This window comes from Periplaneta americana, chromosome 5 (assembly GCF_040183065.1).
Source record: "Periplaneta americana isolate PAMFEO1 chromosome 5, P.americana_PAMFEO1_priV1, whole genome shotgun sequence".
Lineage (NCBI taxonomy): Eukaryota > Metazoa > Arthropoda > Insecta > Blattodea > Blattidae > Periplaneta > Periplaneta americana.
In genome coordinates, this window is record NC_091121.1 from 9,870,792 (window position 1) to 9,895,394 (window position 24,603).

Consider the following 24,603-nt stretch of genomic DNA (forward strand, 5'->3'; position numbering starts at 1 on the left):
GCACCGAAAGTTACCCAACATTTGCTCATATTGGGTTGAGGAAAAACCCCGGAAAAAAACCTCAACCAGGTAACTTGCCCCGACCGGGATCGAACCCGGGCCACCTGGTTTCGCGGCCAGACGCGCTAACCGTTACTCCACAGGTGTGGACTGTTGGGAAGAGTGTGTGAAGAAAGAATATACTGTAACTGTTCAGGAAGAGAAAAAGGGATTAATTGGGTCACTGGCTGAGAAGAAACTGGCTATTGAAGGATACACTAGAAGGAATGGTGAACGGGAGAAGAGTTCGGGACAGAAGAGGATATCAGATGATACACGACATTAAGATACTGTATATGGATCATATGCGGAGACAAAGAGAAAGGCTGAAAATAGGAAAGATTAGAGAATGTTGGGTTTGCAGTGAAAGACCTGCCATTTGGCAGAACACTAGGTATGTATGTATGTATGTATGTATGCATTTTATTTTATTGGGTTATTTTACGACGTTGTATCAACATCTAGGTTATTTAGCGTCTGAATGAGATGAAGGTGATAATGCCGGTGAAATGAGTCCAGGGTCCAGCACCGGAAGTTACCCAACATTTGCTCATATTGGGTTGAGGGAAAACCCCGGAAAAAAACCTCAACCAGGTAACTTGCCCCGACCGGGAATCGAACTTGGTTTCGCGGCCAGACGCGCTAACCGTCACTCCACCGATGTGGACTGTTGGAAAGAGTGAGTGAAGAAAGAGTATACTGAAACTGTTCAGGAAGAGAGAAAGGAATTGGTTGGGTCACTTGCTGAGAAGAAACTGCCTACTGAAGGATACACTAGAAGGAATGGTGAACGGGAGAAGAGTTCGGGATAGAAGAAGATATCAGATGATACACGACATTAAGATACTGTATATGGATCATATGCGGAGACAAAGAGAAAGGCTCAAAATAGGATAGATTGAAGAATGCTGGGTTTGCAGTGAAAGACCTGCCTTTGGCAGAACACTAAGAATGTATGTATGTCTATATGTATGTATGTATGTAGTGTCTCAGAACACTTTCGCAAAGACCAATCATCCATGTCCTAAGCGAGAATCGAACCAACAACAGCGACTTGCACGCAACAGTAAGAGTGCGCGCCTTTGTTGTATCAAAGTCAATTTTACGTAGATATCTTATGAAATAAGTATCTAATTACTGAAGTATTATAATCATAAAATTAAAACAAATTACTTTTTAACTGGAGCATATTATGAGAAACGAACCGAAAGCCACTTTATCCAAGTGCTCTTTAAAATCAGTTACATTCACACAGTGTTGCAGACAAGGCACCAAAGGTTATCAAGTTGTAGACACAACAGCTTAGAGTAAATAAATCCACTGATATAAATTTTCCAATGATTCCATGACGTCATGATCTACTTTGGCGAGAAAACAAGGAATTCAGGACACACCCATAGTTCATTACATTGTTTGTGTGCAGAGAGCTTTTGTGTAACATAGTGTGCCCTTTACTGGGGCTTGGTTACAAAGTTAAAAGTCGAGGTATGGAGTTCAAGAGCACTGTCAGCTCAAGAACACACTGCAGTGACAGAGATGGGAATATGTACTGTTTTTTTTTTAACTGTTCCGGTCAACTGAAATACTAGATTCCAAATAACAGTTCCGAAATAACAATGGATCTTTGAAACCAGAATACGTCGCCTGGAATGAAGTCCTAACAGACTGCATGATGTAACGTGCCGTTGGAAATGAATTTTATTCTATACAGGATGTATTAAAATTCGCTTTCCCCAAACACTACCCTACATTTAAGTACGCTACATTCAATTTATATTTCACTACACATTTCTTTACGGATTTTGTTCAAAATGGGGGCCCTGTTTCTCGATACGCAATGTGTTCTTATTGTGCTTCCACCAACGTTGTAGCACAAAAACACGTTCTGTGGTTAATTTGCGGTTACTTACTTATAGCTTTTGAGGAACCCGGAGGTTCATTGCCGCCCTCACATAAGCGCGCCATCGGTCCCTATCCTGAGCAAGATTAATCCATTCTCTACCATCATATCCCACCTCCCTCAAATCCATTTTAATATTATCCTCCCATCTATGTCTCGGCCTCCCCAAAGGTCTTTTTTCCCTCCGGTCTCCCAACTAACACTCTATATGCATTTCTGGATTCGCCCATAAGTGCTACATGCCCTGCCCATCTCAAACGTCTGGATTTGATGTTCCTAATTATGTCAGGTGAAGAATACAATGCGTGCTTAATAAAATATTGTGTAGACCTATGGATCTTAATATTTAGGAAACACGGATTCTTGATCCGAGGGATATTTAAATTTGAAGAGAAATTACATAAAACGGCTGTATTTATACAGAAAAAAACAAGGCAATTCTTAACGAGCTAAGTCGAAACCTTTCCTGAAATTGCTTACGCAGATCTCAACAGGTACGGTAATAGACATTACGGGATAGGGCAGTTAATATCCAATTTAGAAAACATTTGAAGAGTCCACTGCAAGAATGATGGATGTCACTTTCTTGTCGAAAATGAACCAAGACTGTCAATGCATAGCTTAAGACATATAGAATGTACATAGAGAGTTATATGGCATTAACACTGATAGTGTCCACACCTGTGGAGTAACGGTCAGCTCGTCTGGCCGCGAAACCAGGTGGCCCGGGTTCGAATCCCGGTCGGGGCAAGTTACCTAGTTGAGGTTTTCTCCGGGGTTTTCCCTCAACCCAATATGAGCAAATGCTGGGTAACTTTCGGTGCTGGACCCCGGACTCATTTCACCGGCATTATCATCATTTTATGCAGACGCTAAATAACCTAGATGTTGATACAGCGTCGTAAAAGAACCCAATTAAAAAGAAACACTGATAGTCTTTGTCCAGTAATGATCGTAAAATTACAGTTAATCTTTGAGCGCTAAGCATTTCAAACTTTCAATTGCTTCTCCTGCAAAATTTCAATTTTTTCAATTTTATTTATTTCAAATATTCAGAATAAAGAAATATAATTACAAAACAAACAAAGAGAAATACAAATAAAATAATACAAGCAATATAAAAAGAAGATACAGTAGTATTAACAAAATTTGAGACCGAATGAGCAGCGCTCGTGCTCGGTCGCAGTTCAGATATAATATTAAAATAAAAAATAATAATAATATAAATAAATAAGTAAAATAAAATAGGAACTAAAATATAATTACAGCGGCAATGGAATTATATAATATAATATTAACACTAGAGAAGAATAATATCGCACGTGAAAAGTAGGACTAATATATATTTCAAAATTATAGAATACAAATATAATATAGGTTGATTAATTCATACACATAGACTATAAATTTATTTAATCAAATTGAAGATATTAACACGTTTCTAATTTTTTTGTTATATGTTAGTGGGTTACATGTTAGAAGTTCTGGGTGTAATTTAGTTAAAGCATTGTACAACCGAGGGCCAAAATTTATGCTATGCTTTAGACCAGCAGATGTGAGACATTTAGGTTCTACTAATGTTGAATTAATATTTCGTCTTGTGTCATAATTGTGTGTCTGTAATACAAACTTATTACGATTTTTATGATAAAATTTTAACAGCTTATACTTATAAATTTGTTCAATATTAAAAACATTAAATTCAGAATAAATTAATTTAGTTGGATAATCGAAACGTTTCTTCAAACAAATTTTAATTATTCGTTTTTGTAGTAAATTTAACGGACTAAGATTAATTTTTGTACTTCCACCCCAAACAATTATACCATATTGAATGATAGACTGAATAATGGCCAAATAAACATTTCGTAGAACTCTAATAGGTAAGTAGCATCGAAGATTAACGAATTTATAAATTGTTTTACGAAGCCTCTTACAAAGATAAGTAATGTGATGAGGCCATTTTAATGTATTTAATGTATTTAAATGTATTCCAAATGACATCCATCATTCTTGCAGTGGACTCTTTCTTTGAAAAACAAAATTCAAAATATTCCCTTTTCACTTCCTATAATTTTTATATACTGAGTTTCTTCATAAAATCTAAAACGGGAAAGCTACAAGCAATATTCCATACTTTTTATTCATCCATGCTGTAGGAGGGATTCGAAACCAAGAAACCTCAATTTTTGCGTACATAGTACTAGTATATGACCCTCCACAGCAGCAAACAAGAATAAAAATATTACAGTTTGTACTGCTATATTTCTATTCATCACAGAATTACAGAAACCTGTTCTTAGAACAACTGAAGAACGTTGTTGTATCGAAATTACCAGCGCAGATGTGCCGTGTTTTTGTAAGTGATTTAATACCTTGCCCCGATAACATAAACTTCACTTGAAGCAGCGAGAGTATAATCCACGCAATAATTATAGGCTTTCAGAGAACTCCATCGAGAAAGTTTGGTGGCTGAAATAATGATGAAATCCGCCTGAGATTTATTCGGCTACTTCTGGGTTGTTTGCGCGCAAACGGTCGATGATTGTCCCCTCATTGCTCTAGTTTGATATTGTTTTAATGTCGGCCTCACGACGGAGCCTGAATAGGTCAACTAGAAAGAATAATAAACGATTGTTTTCTTTTTTTGCGAGATCTATTATCGTTTGCAGAAGAAGAAGGAAGTCATTGATCACGATGAATAAAAAGTAGTTCCCTCTCGTAAAGCTGGTGGAGAAATTTTAAAAGTATCGCCTCAAAGAGAAAGAGACAAGCATGAAAAACAAGGCAGCAAGAATTCTTTCTTTTCTACTGGTTAAGTGTGACAAGAGCGGATTCGCGCGTTATACAATATCAGGCAATGAGCGTTCCGTTGCATGTGGAGGTAGTACAGTTCGAGGAAACCTAGGAAGACGCGATGCTGGTTATAACGCGGAAATTCAGACTAAGGTCTTCAACATTCTGTTTCCAGCTCAGCACTGACTCGAAAGTTATCCTATATCAGAACTGCCAGACTTTGAAGTGGATTATCCGTAATTCCATCTCATCAACTACCCCTTTCAAAAAAGTCAAATCTCAACCATATTAGGCTTATATACAGAGTAGATACTAAATGCCGTCCTCGAAGACCAGGGCGTAGAATGGATCGGGGGAAGATGCCTGACTTTTTCTTTGATTGAAAATTTAAGATCCTGTTCATTTAGTTTTGAATTTCATATTTAAATATCAAAGTCTGAAAGGTATTTTGAAACTATATATTTTTGGTACAAAAAAAGGAAACATTAACTTGTTTATAGATACAGTTATGGAATGTACCGATTCAGCTATTTCAAGTTCATAACTTACAGTATGTCGACATCTGCTCACCTATTTGGAATAATAAGTTATTATGTAAAATAAGACCTAAAAATTACAATTAAACTGTGAAAAGGAGCAGATAAATAAGGTTTAAAGTCTTAATGGTTATCACGATTGGTTTAACATGCACTAAAACCAGACGTAAGTGCAAGTTTGAACCAATAAATTATTGAGATTTGCGATAAATTAATTAGTTTAGGAAATTGTATATTTATTATGTAGAACTACATTTGTATATAGATCTTTTGTTAAATTATTAAGTTTTGTACTTTTGTGAACTATATCAATAAATCTATCTATCTATAGATACAGTTTTCTTCTTGCCTGCACTGTAGGCATCTTTCCCCGATAGTCGGATAAGATGGCAAATGCAATTAACACATATACTGATATATGTATTTTACCTGAACTTGGTTTGATACATGTGCAGTATATAATAAAATTAGCTTTTCGCCATCAATGTTGGCGATTTCCTGGGCAATGGCAATCTTCTGGTCATCAGTTGTTTGGGGCCTGTTTATGTGCACTTTGGACTTCAGATAACCCCACAGAAAGTAGTCGCAGACGGTAAGGTCAGGCGAGCGGGGAGGCCAGGGAATGTCGCCACGAAGAGAAATTATGTACCTTGGAAACATGCGGTGCAGAACTGTCATTGAATTTTCTGCCGTATGAGCCGTCGCACCATCTTGCTGAAACCATACAATTTGGCTATCAATCCCACGTAGACGCCTACGCAGTTCTAGTTGAAAAAATATCCTCAGCATTTCGACGTAGCGTTCCCGTTCTCCTCAAAAAATACGGGGCCTATGACGCAGTATCTAGACACAGCACACCAAACTGTAACCTTTGCACAGTGAAGCGGACGCTCGTGTAGTTCGTTAGGATTTTCGGGGACCCAGTATCTAAAGTTCTGCTTATTAACATAACTATTTAAATGGAAATGTGCCTCGTCACTCATGAACATAACTTCGTCAGCCAAAATTTCTCTCGGCGAATGTCCTGCATTGGACATAGTCTCCCTCATTCAATTGCTGAACAATCATAAGTTTATATGGATGAACCTTAAGATCTGAATGCAATATTCGAAGCATAGAACGTTCTGAAAATCGCAGTGCTATAGCCTGCCGTCTAGCTGATCGATGTGGACTCCTCTAACAGCCACTCTTACTCGCTTAATGTTCTCTGGCGTCCTAGATCATATACAGGGTGTTCCGAAACTATTCGTTCAAATTAATACAGAAGGTAGAGAACATGAAAACAAATATATTTCGATAAGGAATATATGGTCTCTGAAGTCAACTTGTAATGTTATGGAACATTATGTTAGTGGTGCTGACGTAAGCTGTTGTGACGGTGTCTCTGACTGGGAATGTGTACTGACATTCAAAACTGCTCTGTGTACAGTTGGTTGGCTCTCAGGTCTGCTTGGAAACACACCGATTCATTCGAAAGCAGCACCGCCTAGTGCCAACAACGGTGACTTCCTTGCAAACACACCACCCAGGTCACCTGACCTCACATGTCTGGATTTCTTCCTCTGGAGGCATATGAAGCAGCTGGTGTATGAAACCGTAGTGGAAACAGAAGAAGACCTCGTCGCTAGAATTACTGTCGCTGCTGATGCCATTGCGGACATGCCAGGTATCTTCGAGCGGACACGACAATCAATGGTCCGACGATGTACTGGGTGCATACAGGCTAATGGTCGCGCATTCGAGCAGTTCCTGTGAATGCCACTGATGTAATTAGCATGCTAAACTACCTTCTGTGTAAATCGTTCCTAGGATCAGAAATTGCCTTCAGGGACCATATGTAACATTACAAAATATATTTGTTTTGATGTTCTCTACCTCCTGTATTATTTTGAACGAATAGTTTTGGAACACCCTGTATATCCAGATAGGTCGGCCTTATATGCTTTGAGGTTAACAATTTTTGTCAGGTTTACTACGCTGCCATCTAGTTTTACATAAGTAGTCACGTCATAATTCCCATTTGAATTGCATTAGCGACTGTACTGCCATCTCGTGTTTGTTTATGGCGGACGGGTGGCGATCCTGGCGGTTGTTCTCTTCAAAGTGCTGCCGATTTTAACGTAGCGATGAGTTATCTGTTACATATATAATCTAGGTCTGGCGTTCGTACACTTCGAACGTGTCCTGGTGGTTTCTTCTTGCAAGCTGATGCTGATAATCGAAAATTGTGTAGCCATCTCAATATGGTATTGCGAGCAGGAACGGCTCCGTGGCAGCCAACATTAAATTGGAGACAAAAGGCACGCTGGGTTTTCACAACTGAATCAACATTCTTGAGAAATGTGTCGATAAGGAAAGCACGATGCTCTGAGTTGCATACTTTCATGATGACACAAAATGGCACCAAAAATGCTAACAAACGACGGTCGATCGATATCCATAACCCCTCATGTTCCTCAGTAAACGGCCTCCTAAAACCGTCACATTCCTTTGCCGCACCTTGTATTATACAGGGACATCACTTTATTTTTACCAACATTTTTAACATTAACCTGGCTATACTCCGAAACACTGTTACCCCCTTCCATTACAGGAGTTTGGTGTTACTAGTACAATATGTAAACAAATCATTTTACTAGCTATAGGAGGAGAGAAAAGTAGTGTATCCATTTATGTTACAGGGAAATACAGTATTATGATTTTCAGTTTGATCATTACTTTTACAGTATTTTATCAAAAAACAGTAGAATAGTAATTTTTTTCACAAACTCAAGTCTTCAGGCGGTTATATTCATTATGTAATGTCTACTTTATTCAGCATATTACTAACCTAATTTATTCCTGAGAATGTTGTGAGCACTTCCGTAAGAAACCCCAATTTCTACAGCTAACTTCTTGACCGACTTATTAGGACCTCGCTGCATCCTTTCTCTAGCATCTTCTACAGCATCTTCTGTCATAGTTAATAAAACCATTTTTTGAAATACTTTCGATTACGATAGGTAAATCTATGATTTGCCCCACAAATTTCAGAATATTGACCTTTGCTGGCCATCATACACTTTTCTTCCTTTCTGTACACTCTGTTGCTCTAAATGTATCTACCAGATTAATGACATTTCTACGAAAATACTCCGTAATGATATAATCAGGAAATTGTAAAAAAAAAAAACTGTTGTTCACATTCGGTTATATTGTAATTCCAGTTTCCATCATCGTCCTTCATACCTACAAACAGTAAAACAAAACTCTTGTTTAAATAATGATGTTAAGTACCGTACCATATTATAGGGTAACGTACTTTTGGTAACTCTAATCTTCACTTGTGCTCAGTCCACACAGATAAATTCAGTTATGCTACACACGATACCTGTGTGAAAATAAACTTCAATAATATAAGCACTTTCTTCTATAGAAAATGCAACATATTTCTGAAACACACTGTACTCTGTACTGTTTATTTCACTGCTAGCAACAGCGGCCGTAAGTTTGTGTGACTGACGTTAGCAAGGACATTAGGAAAGGGGTGGGGGTCAAGTACATTCAGAAACGCAGGTACAATAAAAATTGAAGTAAAAATAAAATTATGTCCCTGTAGAAGATAATTTTACTATATAGGCGATGTGCCTCAATTTTACATGTAAGCGAACTGTGTTATTTCTTACGGAGTCCAAACACTATGGACAAGATCGCGTCACAAGGGGCAGTCCCTCATCAAAACGCTGAAGATATCGTGACTGAGGATCTTCACGATGGTTTCCGTATCCCTCACAGCGCCAAACATCATTCCTCTCCATTTGAGTGACCCCGGTCACGTTTCGACATCAAGTGCAGTATCATTGGACTGTTGCAGGCCACAAAGTGAAACTTGGCAAGTACCCTACTTTTACAACATTGATCCTCGCTTAATCACAGCTTTGATCACAATTTCCGAGAAGGAAGATTCTGTCTAAACAATGCAGTAAATAACGGTAATCAAAATTGAGTCGAAAATGGGCGCCGTTATTCAGATCTCAACTAGACGTGTCAAAACAAATACAGTTTTCCAGAAAACTTGAACTGTCATTAATAGGGGGGGGGCGGAAGTTAATGACCTAAAAATCTACTTAAAATGATCATTAAAATGCCCTTGAACTAATGGAAAAATGACGAAATTAAAAAGAAAATGACATTTAAATATTATTCAAAGTACTCGCACCACAACTTCTTAAAAATTAGTCACCTTGTTTCAATGACTGCCCTGCAAATCTCGGAGAGAGGAGGCAACTTCCTGGAATTTGGCTAAGATAAAGGAAACGAACATGCAACAAAATGAAGGTTTTAAGGGGTTAGGTACAGCTTACAGCAGTAAATTTTTTGGAAATATTCAATATGTTTTTCCTCCATTACTGCATCTTGAACAATAATGAAAATTGGTATGTGTAAAAAACTATCTTTCTGCTATATGTAAAAATATTTTTACGATTTAAAAAAATTATTTATATATATTTTTTCAAAATTCAAAGTTCACTGTGCAGTGATGAAGCATTTCCCTCATAACTCATAAAGTTTTTAACTTTTTCATGTTCTCTCTCTTTTATTTTATTGCTGAAACTCATGTTTACAATATCATGCTCTTTCAACTACATTCTTTAATAAACAATATTTTTTTTTATTTTGTGTTGGATATTTGACCATTTTTTAAAAATGAATTTATTTTTTATCAGACAAACTATCAAAGGTAGAGAAGTAATTTTACATCATATTGTAGATATGACATGCATAAATATACACAAAAAATGTCATCACAAAATGTTGGATACTTATCGAGTTATGAGGGAAACGCTTCATCACTGCACAGTGGACTTGGAATTTTGATAAAAAGTATAAATAATTTTTTTAAATCGTAAAAATATGTTTATCATATAGCAGAAGGGCAGTGTTTTACACATACTAATTTTCATTATTGTACAAGATAGAATGATGAAGGGGAAAAAAATGTTGAATATTTCCAAAATTTTACTCCTTTAAGCTGTACCTAACCCCTTAAGGGAAAACTATAGATTTTAATGAGGGTTTACAATGTGTTTCAATCGGTGGTGGTCCATATCAGTGCCTTCATTCTCCGTCTTCTCCTCCTTCCGTTCTTCACTTTTGTTACCAGATCTTCCAGATGGGGGAGTGTGAATGACAAAACAAATTGTGGGCGCAGCGTACATTCTTGTAATCTTTGTCTTAAAAATCTGTCCCTTTCCTTCCTTGGGGACACAACGTCCTGTCCAGGACACGGTGAAAGTTTCTCCCCTTCCAAACAAAAAATTCTAAAGACACCCTCGTACCGACAAAAGAACAGTAGCGGTCAAAGCCCTCACTTAAACTAAGCTGTAGTCAAGCATTAAATATTACTTCCGTTGTGTGAAGTGAAGCCTTCAGTGGAATGAGGGATGGACTTTAGAGTCTGTTCCAAACTATAAAACTCAAACTTCACTGTCATTCACTTATTCAGTAGGTAATTACTACAGACCTATTTGCTTAGAAAAATATTTAACAGATTTATCGGTAAAGAAGGAAGTAAAACGCATTCCAAATGATCTAAAAGTTCTTCAAATTATTAAAAATGACCAAAAAATGCCGAAAAAAATATAAAAATGATCTATTAGTTCAAAAATGTCGAAAAACGCAAAAAATGCAATATAAGAAATTACTTTTTTTTACGTTATTATTAACATAGAAAGTATTTCTATATTAATAGGAATCGCCCTAATGTGAAAAATAAAAAGATGACTTTTCATTAACATCCGCCCCCTAGTCATTAGGGGTGCTATGCATAGACATTTCGCTAGCCCACGCTACGAGCGTGCTAAACTAGCCCCGGCTATCGACTGATTACTTGTACAGGATTCATATCATATCATATCATATCATATCATATCATATCATATCATATCATATCATATCATATCATATCATATCATATCATATCGCTAACACTGGTTTATGAATACGAAAAACGTTAGTTCACTGATCATCAACCGGAAGCCCGCGCTAAGAATGTCTACGAATTTGGCCCTATGAACCTACACAGTTTTCTTGAGAACCTGAAATATCGTAATATATAGAGTCTCAGAAAAACGTTTTGTCGTACAGATACTTTATAAGTCCCAGAAAGGAGTCAGTGCGCATGATCAGACATACAACGAAATAAAACTAATTGTATTACCTCAACTAGTCCTTCTCTTGTGACCCAGATCGCACGTCGTCTGATCATGCGCACTGACTCTTTTCTGGGAATTGTAAAGTATCTGTGCGATAAAACTTTTTTCTAAGAATGTACACGGGCGAGGGGAGGTTCCAAAATGTACTGTTAATTGTCTGTGACTCAAAAGAGTTCTTCACTTGTACTCTTAATATACATTCTGTTTTAATGCATTATTATTATTATTATTATTATTATTATTATTATTATTATTGAATAATTTCAAGGGAAAAATTGTTCCGGGGACGGGTATCGATCCCGGGACCTCTGGTTGAACGTACCAGCGCTCTGCCAACTGAGCTACCCGGGAACTCCACCCAACACCGTCTCAACTTTTCCCTTTATATCCACACAACTCGCGTGGGCTGACGAAACGCCAGAGACCCACATCGAGTGCACACAAACTCTGTGTGACTTGGAATTGTGGTTTTTCTGTTAACGTACACAGTGACGTATATATTATCCAAATCTAGTCTTTCAGGTAAAGCTTCCTGTGAAGCAGATTTGAATAATTTCAAGGGAAAAATTGTTCCGGGGCCGGGTATTGATCCCGGGACCTCTGGTTGAACGTACCAGCGCTCTGCCAACTGAGCTACCCGGGAACTCCACCCGACACCGTCTCAACTTTTCCCTTTATATCCACACAACTCGCGTGGGCTGACGAAACGCCAGAGATCCACATCGAGTGCACACAAACTCTGTGTGACTTGGAATTGTGGAAACCACAATAATAATAATAATAATAATAATAATAATAATAATAATAATAATAATAATAATAATAATAATTGTAGGCTATTTATCCACCCTAATTTCATTACCTTAATTCTTGTATACATATTATTACACGTAATCATAGAAATTTCCTCAAATTCCCTATTACTTTTTTTAATGACTAACGGTTCTATCATAACCAAATATGTCATTCAAGAGAAAGCTAGCAAGATTAAAAACACTGTAAGATGAAAGTTGGTGTGCCATCATCTTGTTCAGTCTGTTACCTCAGAGGGTTTTTGCAATGCTTTCAGATAACAACTAGAATGCAGAATACTTGAAGCTTGTACCTACCTCTTAACCTTACAATCGATCTATTATGCTTACTGTAAACACTTATAAATTAGAATGTGTTGTGTTATTGTCTATCCCGACAATTCTAAGAACAGTTGTATAAGATGAAGTTTAAACTATGTAGATTATAGGGATTTTCAAAGGTACCGGTTATGGATCATTCAAATTGCTCACATCTTCGATTAAATTTCTTAGCAATCTCGAAAATCCGGACACTGCTTCTTTTCAAATTTTTTATTTTATTGGGTTATTTTACGACGCTGTATCACATCTAGGTTATTTAGCGTCTGAATGATATGAAGGTGATAATGCCGGTGAAATGAGTCCGGGGTCCAGCACCGAAAGTTACCCAGCATGTGCTCGTATTGGGTTGAGGGAAAACCCCGGAAAAAACCTCAACCAGGTAACTTGCCCCGACAGGCATTCGAACCCGGGCCACCTGGTTTCGCGGCCAGACGCGCTGACCGTTACTCCACAAGTGTGGACTCTTTTCAAATTAAAATTATATTTTTAATCTATGCATTCAATTGGATGGAGTTACGCAATAAGGGCGCTACGAGCGTGTTAAACTAGCCCTGGCTATCGACTGATTACTTGTACAGGATTCATACCGCTAAGACTGGCTTATGAATACGAAAAACGTTAGTTCGCTGATCATCTACCGGAAGCCCGCGCTGTTTTTAAACATTTTTTGCACGAAGTAATTTTACGAGACAAAAACTAAATGTGGAAAGAAACAAAGAAAATTAGCGTTGCAGCCTTTTGAACTGTTAATTACAAATGAGTGTAGTTTATTATGAATGTTGTGAGAGAGGAAGAAAGAAAGAAAACGTTTCCATGGTAATCCATACAGCTTGTCTAAGTAGGCTGTTCGTGAATGTTGTGCTGGAGAAATGTAAGAGGAAGCGAAGCATCTTATTTCGAGATAATAGGCGTTAATTGTCTGTTTACTTCGAAAGTCTTCAGTACCTTAGCCAGGATGTTACATCCTCTGCGAAATACGTGTCGATTTCCTTTTGCCTGAGAAGTGAGATGGCAAAACTCAGCACCGTCCCTTGAAGTTTGTTTTGAACATTACGATACGATACCATATCACACTCTCCATTCCTAAACACAGAACATCCTTCTACTCTTCATCTTTCACCGTCTCTGCAGCTCATCTCTGGAACTCTCTACCACGACATGTCAGAGACTGTCAGACATTGTCTAGTTTCAAAAATAAATTTAAATTGCACTTCTTAAATTCAGATTCCTTTCAGTTATAAGCCCTTTTCTCTGCGATAGTTTTGTAAAAATATAGGCTACATATTTCTTTCCTTCCTTTCCCCCTTTTTGTTCTCTTTATCAGCCGATGAATTTATTATCATAGCCTTTTTATTGTGAATTTATTTAATATTCGTATTTCTTTTCTTTTTTATTATTATTTTATTACATTCCATTTTGTTATATTCTACCTTACGTTTTCCATATTAACCATTTGTACTAAATGAGTTGCTTTTACTATATTCCAATGTATTTTACTTCCTTTTTTCTATTATTGTATTATTTTCATGTTGTTTAGTGTCGATTTTACTATGCTATTATTATTTTTTTTGTAATATGTTAGTATTCTGTTCTTTAACTTTTTGTTAAATTTTAACTGCTTGTATACTTTGTGATCTGGTAGTGTGTAAGAGAAGGCCCTATGGACTTAACTCTGCCAGTATAAATAAAGAATTATTATTATTATTATTATTATTATTATTATTATTATTATTATCATTATTATTATTATTATTATTATTATTATTATTATTATTATTATTATTATTATTAATTCTACTGATTCGGGTAAATTGGAAATCATCCAAAGAAAATTTATGTCCCTATGTGCTTTTAGGTTTTGCCAAATTCATCTGTTTTCAATTATGAGCGTACTTGTAAATATTTTAACTTTTCTAGCCTTTATGCTAGACGTCTTGAGCTTGACTACTTATTCTTTTGTAAGGCCTTAAAGGGTGATATTGAATGTGAATCCTTCATAAGCAATATTTACCTTCGGGCCCCTTCGAAAGGTTTAAGATTTCAAAAAAATGTTTATACCTATAAGCCTAAATCTCTCTCTCCAGTTGTCAGATGCATGAAAGCTGCCAATTTACATTATATTAATTCAGATCCGTTTATTGTATAGTTTGTTGTTTGGCTATTCTTATATTAAGCATATTCATTTTTAACTTCGTTTGTGTTGTTTTTACTCGTAGCTTTTCTGTATCATGTATTTTTGTAATTATCTATTCATTTTGTCATTATTGTTTATTTGTATTTGTCTTTCATTTTAATAATTATTTGTATGCACTGTGTCTTATATTATTCCAGTCTTCATTTATATGATTTCATTAATTCATTTTATTTAATTGCCATTATTTTAATTATCTCACTGTACTAATTTTAATAATTATTTGTGCTATTTATTTTGTTGCATTTGGTCAATGAGTAATGTAGACTATTATATTGATTGTATTTCATCTCACTGCCATTTTCTATCATTCATTCTCATCATCATTCGTTGGTTTGTTTTGTTCTGTATCTTGTGCTAAATTGTAATTGGCCTTGTGCTGTTGTTTTGTACGTTAATATTATAAATAAATAAATAAATTAATTAATTAAGTGAGAGGAGACATGGCAAAACTCAGCAACGTCCCTTGAACTTTGTTTTGAACATTACGATACACACATACATACATACATACATACATACACATACATACATACATACATACATACATACATACATACATACATACATACATACATTACATACGGGTAGACATTATTACATAAATACAGCACCGGTAAAATTTAAAAAAATGTCGCGATAATAGGATTGTCGCCTAAGATGTATGTCAACACATCAAGCATTAAAACTCTGTATTTTTGACAAAACTGTATTGCATTAAGGGGTTAGGTACAGCTTACAGCAGCAAAATTTTGGAAACATTCAAAATTTTTTTTCTCTATTACTGTATCTTGTACAATAATGAAAATTAGTATGTGTAAAACACTGTCCTTCTGCTATATGATAAAAATATTTTTACGATTAAAAAAAAAATTCAAAATGGTGTCAGTTCACTGTCAGTGATGAAGCGTTTCCCTCATAACTAAAAACTATCCAACATTCTGTGATGAAATTTTTTGTGTGTATTTATGCATGTCATATCTACAATATGATGCAAAAACACATCTGTACCTTTGATAGATTTTCTGATAAAAATAAATTCATTTAAAAAAATGGTCAAATATCAGTATTTTCATGTAACGCAAAATAAAAAAAAATAGTAGTTATTGAGGAATGTATTTAAAGAGCATGATATTGTAAACATGAGTTTCAGCAATAAAATAAAAGAGAGAGAACATGAAAAAGTTAACAAGTTTATGAGTTATGAGGGAAACGCTTCATCACTGCACAGTGAACTGCCATCGTTTTTAATTAAAAAAAATATTTATATATATTATTTTTAAATCGTAAAAATATTTTTTTCATATAGCAGAAGGGCAGTGTTTTAAACATACCAATTTTTATTATTGTACAAGATAGAGCAATGGAGGAAAAAAATGTTGAATATTTCCAAAAATTTTACTGCTGTAAGCTGTACCTAACCCCTTAAGCTTCCATAACATTTTCAGCTTGCGATAAACCAGACACAAAATCTATATATATTTTTAAATTGATTTATTTTACGACGCTTTATCAACTGCGATGATTATCTAGCGTCTGAATCTACACCTATGGGGTAACAGTTAGCGCATCTGACCGCGAAACTAGGTGGCCCGGGCTCGAATTCCGGCCGGGGTAAGTTACCTGGTTAAGGGGACACTCAACTATATTTTGGAACTTTTTTCCTATTTGACCAATCTTTTTCAAATTTGGAGAAAAAGTTTAATATACACATGGAAAGTAACATGCAAAATCTCAGCTCATTAGATGCAATACTTTTCAAAATAAAAAATATTTCAATTTTAATCAATCATTAATTGAAATATCACTTTGAATTATCATTTTTTATTTTTTGGCTTTGTGCATTTGACTGTGACTTCTCAATGAATAGGGGAAGAATTCTGCGTATTGATTTAGTTCTGTCACGTAAATTGGTGTAGAAATTTAATTTTTCATTTCTATGACACTTTTTCTCCAATTTTTAAGTTGAGTGTCCCCTTAAGGTTTTTTCCGGGGTTTTTCCTCAATCCAATATGAGCAAATGCTGGGTAACTATCGGCGATGGACCCTGGACTCATTTCACTGGCATTATAAACTTCATTCCATTCAGACTCTAAATAATCTGAGATGATACAGCGTCGTAAAATAACCCAAAAAAATGGTGACACAATTTGACCACCTCAATGGATAAAATAAAAATCCTAACAATTCACATCATTCGAAATTAAATCATCAACAACAAAATGACGGAACAAATCCAACAGGAAAGATTCCACCCCTCCCTCCCAGTGACGTCGCCAGGATCAGAGTAAGGGGGGTGCGGATGGAGTGCGAGATTTAAAAATGGGGTGCTAGCTGCAAAAATGTGGTACATAAAAAATCCAAAATGTTCCTTCATGCACTTGCGCGCATACTATATATCTGTTTATTAATATTACTATGTATTATTATTATTATTATTATTATTATTATTATTATTATTATCATTGTTGTTATTGTTCATCACATCCATAACGATACACTAACGGACGTAGTTTTTTCACAAAGAAATTGTTTGTTTGTTTTTGTTCTTCAAAATAACTTATGCCTAGTATTTTGTTAATAAATTGCCCTTTGGGGTGCGGAAAGGGGTGCTCCGATTTTGTATGGGGTGCTTGCGCACCCTTTCGCACCCTCCTAGCGACGTCCCTGCTCCCTCCCATGCACCCATGCACGATAGGTCTAATTAATGGCCTAAATGCAAAAGGATCCAGCTGCATCAGTTGCTTTGTAAGACATCTCTAACGGGAAGCGTGATCAAAACAGATTTCAAGGTAATTACTCCGGGCTTTCCATAGTGAGCATTTTGCCTTTGCAACTACTTACACACGTTCAAACGTTACATCATCCAAATATAAGGAAAATAACTTCGCAGTGTTTCAGTGTTATAAGTACGTACTGTGTAATTTTAGAATGATTTAATTCAATTCGTTATCCGCTTGGGAAAACCTATGAAAAACCCAACTCAGCCCAACAGGAATTCGAACCCACGCCTGATCGAAGCCCGGTATCGAGAGGACAACTCGTTACACCTCAACTAAACCAGTGGCTCTCATATCTTGGAGTGATGCTTAACATATTGTTTTACATCCACGCTACACGGAAATATGACACAATTCCTATAATGTCTGAGCATAATTTACGGATTACACTAAATATAGCGCAGGAAATGACATTCAGAAAGGACGAACGACGTCCGAGTTTTCTTCACGTTAGCGACAGACGGCCGCTGAATTTTTCCCGGAGCCCCTTTATTTATGAGAGAGATCCCTCCAGTCAGTGCTGAAAAATGTACTGGGTATTTCCTGCAGTTTTTTTTTCATCGCTGTTCAATCATGGCGATACTTACAAGGGAAATATTAATGAATTCATATCGAAACCTCCCTTCAGACACCGCACATGTATCTCCAAAGCATATAGACTAAAATAAAAATATAAAATAATCAACTGCCCATTAATTCCATACACCCACTTAAAATGTATAGGCTATAGTTTATTATAAAACAACCTCCTCAAATTACAGGTTGCCGAAAAGGAAAGGGTAAACAAAAATGCAATAATAACAGGAATAAAAAAAATTTCGGATTTAAGCCTATACATACAATAAATGTACAAAAAAACTAAATTAATATGAAATCAGAGATCAAAATAACAAATACATATTTTATTTGCACTGTAATGAAAACTCGTAATTGTGTTTTAAGTTTCGGACAAAGTCACCTGAGCATATATTTTAAATTTTATTTCACATAAAAACACACATTTTGAATTTTTTTACATAAATACATATTTTCAAATATTTACATAAAAACACCAAAAAAAATTAAATTTTTATCAAATAATTTTCGACGAAAGCTTCATTTCACATTAATCACCACCCCAATGTTCAGTGCAGTTGCTTAGACGTGACAGCTGGCAGCTGTTTCTAGGAATTGCCTATCTGTGGAACTGCAGTCTGCTCTCTCACCACAAGCGATAATACCTGTCACCACTAAAAAATTATACTGTAACTAACACACATAAACATTGATGTGTCATTTAGGAGTGCTGCCTTGTAAGTTATCATTGCGCTGATTCAGGAAGCAATTATAATTTCACAAACATCAGCTTCCTCCGTTTTCGTTTCCAATCACAAACATGTCTCTAGGGAGTGCATATTGTTTCTCAATGCCCAGGGCGCTCTTTTTTCCCAGTACAAGACAGTGTTCCGCGATAATCGTCAGTCATTTGTGATGGACAACTTGAGGATGAATCACATTGTGTACTGTAATTCTTCAGTAATTGGCGAGACAGTATAATTTATACGGGGGAGTACTGCATATTTTTTAAATTCACATAAAATAACTGAAACATCTATACTAATAATAAATCTGTAGCCGAAATTGTTCTGGTAATTTTCGATTTTCCAAAAATAATTGGTCCTAACATATATAATTAACCGCCCTGAAACCGAAAATCGCTTTTTTGAAATTTTTGTTTGTATGTCTGTCTGTCTGTCTGGATGTTTGTTACATTTTCACGCGATAATGGCTGAATTGAGTTATATGAAAATTGGAATATAAATTAAATTTGTTGTAACTTAGAATTTAGGCTATATAGCATTCAAAATAATTATTTTATTTAAAAGGGGGGTTATAAGGGTGCTTGAATTAAATAAATCGAAATATCTCCCTTATTATTAATTTTCACGAAAAATATTACATAACAAAAGTTTCTTTAAAAATAATTTCCGATAAGTTTTATTCTTTGCAAAATTTTCATAGGACTGATATTTAATGAGATAAATGAGTTTCAAAATTACAATAACAACGCCATCTAAGGCAGTGTAATGAAATAAAAAACAAATGACTTCGTCTATATGGGGCCTTGGACAACAACAATCGAAAGCTATGAAACATAGCCTACAGAGAATGTTTCTGTGTTTGTATGAAGTAATGTCGCAAGCTAAATTAACTGATTTGTATAATTAATTATAAATTCACCATTGGAAAGTGTAGTTTCTCTAGATGGACATAATGCTATAATGTTATTACAGTAACTTCTGAGTGAATCGAGGACAGGTAAGATTAAAATAGCTTCTTATGCACAGAAAACTTGATAGGCTATTCTGTACATTCGTTTCCTGTATTTCCTAAAATAATTTTTATGACCGAATGAGTGGTCTCTGGATCAAAATGATCGCATTTTAATTTTTTTAATACAATTTAAATGAAGTAACATAATAAACGATTTATCCTTCTATCAAACACCAATGTTCCCTGGATCAAATGTCCTATTTTAATTATGTAATTACTTTATATTTATTTCTAACAGGTGCAGCGGAGCGCACGGGTACGGCTAGTAAATAAATATTTTTCTTTTTTTGTCACATATTTTCCCGATTTTTGGAACCTAAAAATCCGAACTCTAATTATACTGTAATACTTTGCAGTTTGTAACTTGTACACAGTAACGGTTTGAAATTGTTAAATCCCACGTAACAAATAGACAATGTGCCACTTATGAATCTACTATCATCCCCAAGGTACACATCCGTTCACCCGACATGTGTATCGTGTCATGAACAGGTGTTGTTTTCTTGCGGCTTGTAACTACAAAGTTGATTTCTTCCTGTTTACACATCGCCTTTGGATATTTAAAACACACTGTCTCCGTGTTCCTCATTCCTGGGGTTGCATTCGGTCCAGGAAGAGGGATGACAGCAATGAAAGGCCCCGGCAACATAATAACAAACACCGGTAAACACCAGGAAGAAAGACCTTTTAAATTACTCCCACTTCAGTTATTCTCTTATCTTCATATACGGCTGTGAGAGAAAGACAGGCGTGTACTGCAGCTAGCACGACGCGGGAACCGGAGGTATGTGAAGGTTGTGTGTGGAACAATTACCACGCGACAGAAAGTTGAAATAAAATACAAGGAAAACTTGGAGCTTTCATTACCGGTAGAGCTTACTTTGCATGGGGAATGGGAACTGCTGGATATCGTGGATGCAACTATCAGTAGCGCTGGATTCCTCTGATATGCACAAAAAGTGTGTACTAAAAAAACTTGGCAACTTTATAGTCCATATGGCCTTCCAACTTTCCAATACAAACGGGGAAAAGCGGCAGTTCTGCAGACTATTCGATAACCTGCTACAGCTGCTCAAGTTACATATCCGTGAATTGCGTAACAGCTTATTCCTTCCGAGCTTAATTCATTACCATTATCACCACTATCATCATTAGCGAAATACATATTGCATGCAAACTAATTTATAGGGTTACGATTTTTATACCCCAAAAATGACCAAAATATGCAGTATAAAATATGCATTTATGACCTAAAAATTCCAGAAATAAGTTCTATAACATAAAAAATGATATTTTCTTTAATTCTCACCTATAATCCGCAATGACCTGAAATGATTTCTAGACGCTTTACTTACTGCATGTGGTCTACTGACAATTTGGCCTACTGGTAATCTTCCTACCGCATTTCGCGTACTGTAATTTAGCCTACTGGTATTTACGTAAAGATTAATGTTTGGTCCTAAAGAATTGATCTGTTATGGTAACAATTGTTATTAGAGGAGAAAAATTCGCTCCGGCGCCGGGGATCGGACCCAGGTCTTGGTTCTACATACCAAGTGCTCTAACCACTGAGCTACGCCAAAGATCAATCCACGACACTGGATCGAATACCTCTCCTCTAGTGTTTTCCTCTTTGTGGCCTTACTCCATGTCAGATATATTACTTACTGGCTTTTAAGGAACCCGGAGGTTCATTGCCGCCCTCACATAAGCCCGCCATCGGTCCCTATCCTGTGCAAGATTTATCCAGTCTCTATCATCATATCCCACTTCCCTCAAATCCATTTTAATAATATCCTCCCATCTACGTCTCGGCCTGCCCGAAGGTCTTTTTCCCTCCGGTCTCCCAACTAACACTCTATATGCATTTCTGGATTCGCCCATACGTGCTACATGTCCTGCCCATCTCAAACGTCAGGATTTAATGTTCCTAATTATGTCAGGTGAAGAATACAATGCGTGCAGTTCTGCGTTGTGTAACTTTCTCCATTCTCCTGTAACTTCATCCCTCTTAGCCCCAAATATTTTCCTAAGAACCTTATTCTCAAACACCCTTAATCCCTATTTCTCTCTCAAAGTGAGAATCAAAGTTTCACAACAATAAAGAACAACCGGTAATATAACTGTTTTATAAATTCTAACTTTCAGATTTTTTGACAGCAGACTAGATGACAAAAGCTTCTCAACCGAATAATAACACGCATTTCCCATATTTATTCTGCGTTTAATTTCCTCCCGAGTGTCATTTATATTTGTTACTGTTGCTTCAAGATATTTGAATTTTTCCACCTCTTCGAAGGATAAATCTTCAATTTTTATGTTTCTATTTCATACAATATTCTGGTCACGAGACATAATCATATATTTTGTTGCTCGACATGTTATGTTGACATATATTAAGTCAACTGCCAGTATACAAGGAGCGCACGCAACTGAGTGACTTGGTGGCCGGGATTTCACAGTATATGCACTGTTGGGCGAAGAATCTACGTAAAGATTAATTTTTTGTTCTACAGAATTTATCTGATTATTAGAGGAGAAAAATTCACTCGGTCATTTCCCATAACTATGGTCCTGGAATACAACTATGGTCCACGATACAACCATTCAAAGAACATTGTAGAAGTAACATAGACCGTTCGTAGATAGCTGCAGTGACTTGACTTCAAACTACAGTACAAAATTTGAATGGTTGTATCGTGGACCATAGTTGTGTTCCAGGATCATAGTTACGGGAAATGACGGTACATATTGGCTGTGCAATGGGCGCGCTGTAACAGAAGGCGAAACACTCATAGTCCTGGAGACCAGAGAACACAACCATGCATGGTGTGAAATCCGTCCAGGATAAAAAAAAATTGTCGCTAATTTAAAAAGTTCTGCATTAACTCATCCAGAAACACCTCCAACAAGATTAATTGGAAAAGAATTGAGTGAAGTCCCTGACGCTGTTCAACTAACTAACAGAAAGAGGCATTCGCCAACGTAAACTGCCTCCAAACCCTGAAAACTTGGAAGCTATCTACAACGAACTTACAGAGAAAGTCACTGCTTGAGATAACAATTTTACATTGTAAACAAATTTGGCCCTGTGGAAAAAAAAAAAAAAAAACTGCATTGTAAACTTTCAACTCTAATTAAATTTACGAGTACAAATGTTAACTGTAGTCAATTATGTTCTTTATTTTTTATAATTTTGTTTTTCAAATTTACATTCTAAACTTACAATGGTATGCAACAATAGGCCAAATTAATGAAGTAGGACAATTTACAGTAGCCCAAATGCAGTAGGACAAATGCGGTAGGGTAAGTGCCCCACTACGCTTGAAAAAAGCTACTGCTTTACTCCTATATGAAAAACCCACTGATCGTCCTGACATTGTTAATTGCGTTTTCGTTTTGAAACTCAAAGAAATGAAGATGAATAGGTTCAAGAAAAAGTATTTGGCATAAAAAAACATTCAGAGGGAATATGTTTCATTATTATGGAAGCAAACAACTATCAAAATATCTGATATTCTTCATCGAAAATAAATCTGAAAAAGTTTTATTTGAACTTGTCATGAACTAAGTTTGCAGCATTTGCTACACAAGCCACTAGTAATACTGAAGGTAATAGAATCCCCACTCCCAAAATAATTCTAGACTTTACAATTATAACATAAAAGGACAGTTTGAAATCCAAAATATTTGTGTTTCATATTTTAACACACTATAATAAAGAGGATATACATATTAGCCACTCATTTAGGTCTACAGAACAAACCTCTCTTTACATAATGAATTAATTAAATCTTTCTCCACTTACCTGGCGGAAGTTGTACTCGACGTCCGTGTTGTAAATCGGAAGCCCATCTCCACCTTGGAGCAAGATGAAGGAATTCTTGGCCACCTTACTCTCTTCTTTCAGATGCTGGCACAAACGGTTACGGTTTTCGGCAAACAATGCAGAGGGGACAAAGAAAGTGTTCCCGCCCATCGAAAAGCCTCCACTGAAACGAAAACAAAAATTATATTCCATATGACACGAAAGTTGTATTAGGTGCATGTGCAATTCATAAACGAAAACGACATGTTTCTTGTATTTTATATGTTTAACCTATTACAGCTTGGATCAGAAGAGTAGGTCTAATTGCATAGCAGGCCAGATCCCCTGATTTGGCGCTTCTCGGTTACTTCGTTTGGGGCCATATCAAGAGTCTCGTGTATCAGACACCGGTAGACGATTCGGAAACGTCAGTGTCCAGGAATACTTTCAACATCTGATGTGATTTTGGAGATGCCTGAGATATTTGGGAGAATACACCAGAATTTCCTTAGAAACTGCAATGCCAGTATTGAAAATTATGATTGCCATTTCGAAAATTTTTTGCTGTAGTGCATTATACTATTTAACATTAATTGTTACGTTTATACAAAATCTGTACACCTATTTTGTTCAATACAGTATTATTACTCCACTGATATGTTATCCATCATGTACTTCCTACTGACTCAGAACTATTTCCCAGACCATGGGTTCGTAGTCCATAAATGTTATACAGGGTGTATCACGAGGTTTTCCCTCCTTTTATTGAGGTGATTCGTGGTATTATTTGGAACAAAAAATGTAAATACAGTAAGGGGGTGATATTCATAATTAAGGAGTTACGACAATTTGAAAAAAAAAAAAAACAGAAAAAACTTTTTATTTGAGGATGTCACTCACAAAAATGGAAATC

The 24,603-nt window shown here is 36.0% G+C and overlaps 1 protein-coding gene across 2 annotated transcripts in view; it reads right to left on the bottom strand.

The window, feature by feature from the left end:
* Nucleotides 1-24,603, bottom strand: part of Dip-C (dipeptidase C) — an 894,313-nt gene that overhangs the window by 824,718 nt on the left and 44,992 nt on the right. For both annotated transcript variants that reach the window (XM_069825325.1, XM_069825323.1), the window contains exon 2: nt 23,691-23,874. In XM_069825325.1, the coding sequence (XP_069681426.1) occupies nt 23,691-23,874 (184 nt within the window). The remainder of the gene's footprint in view (nt 1-23,690; nt 23,875-24,603) is intronic.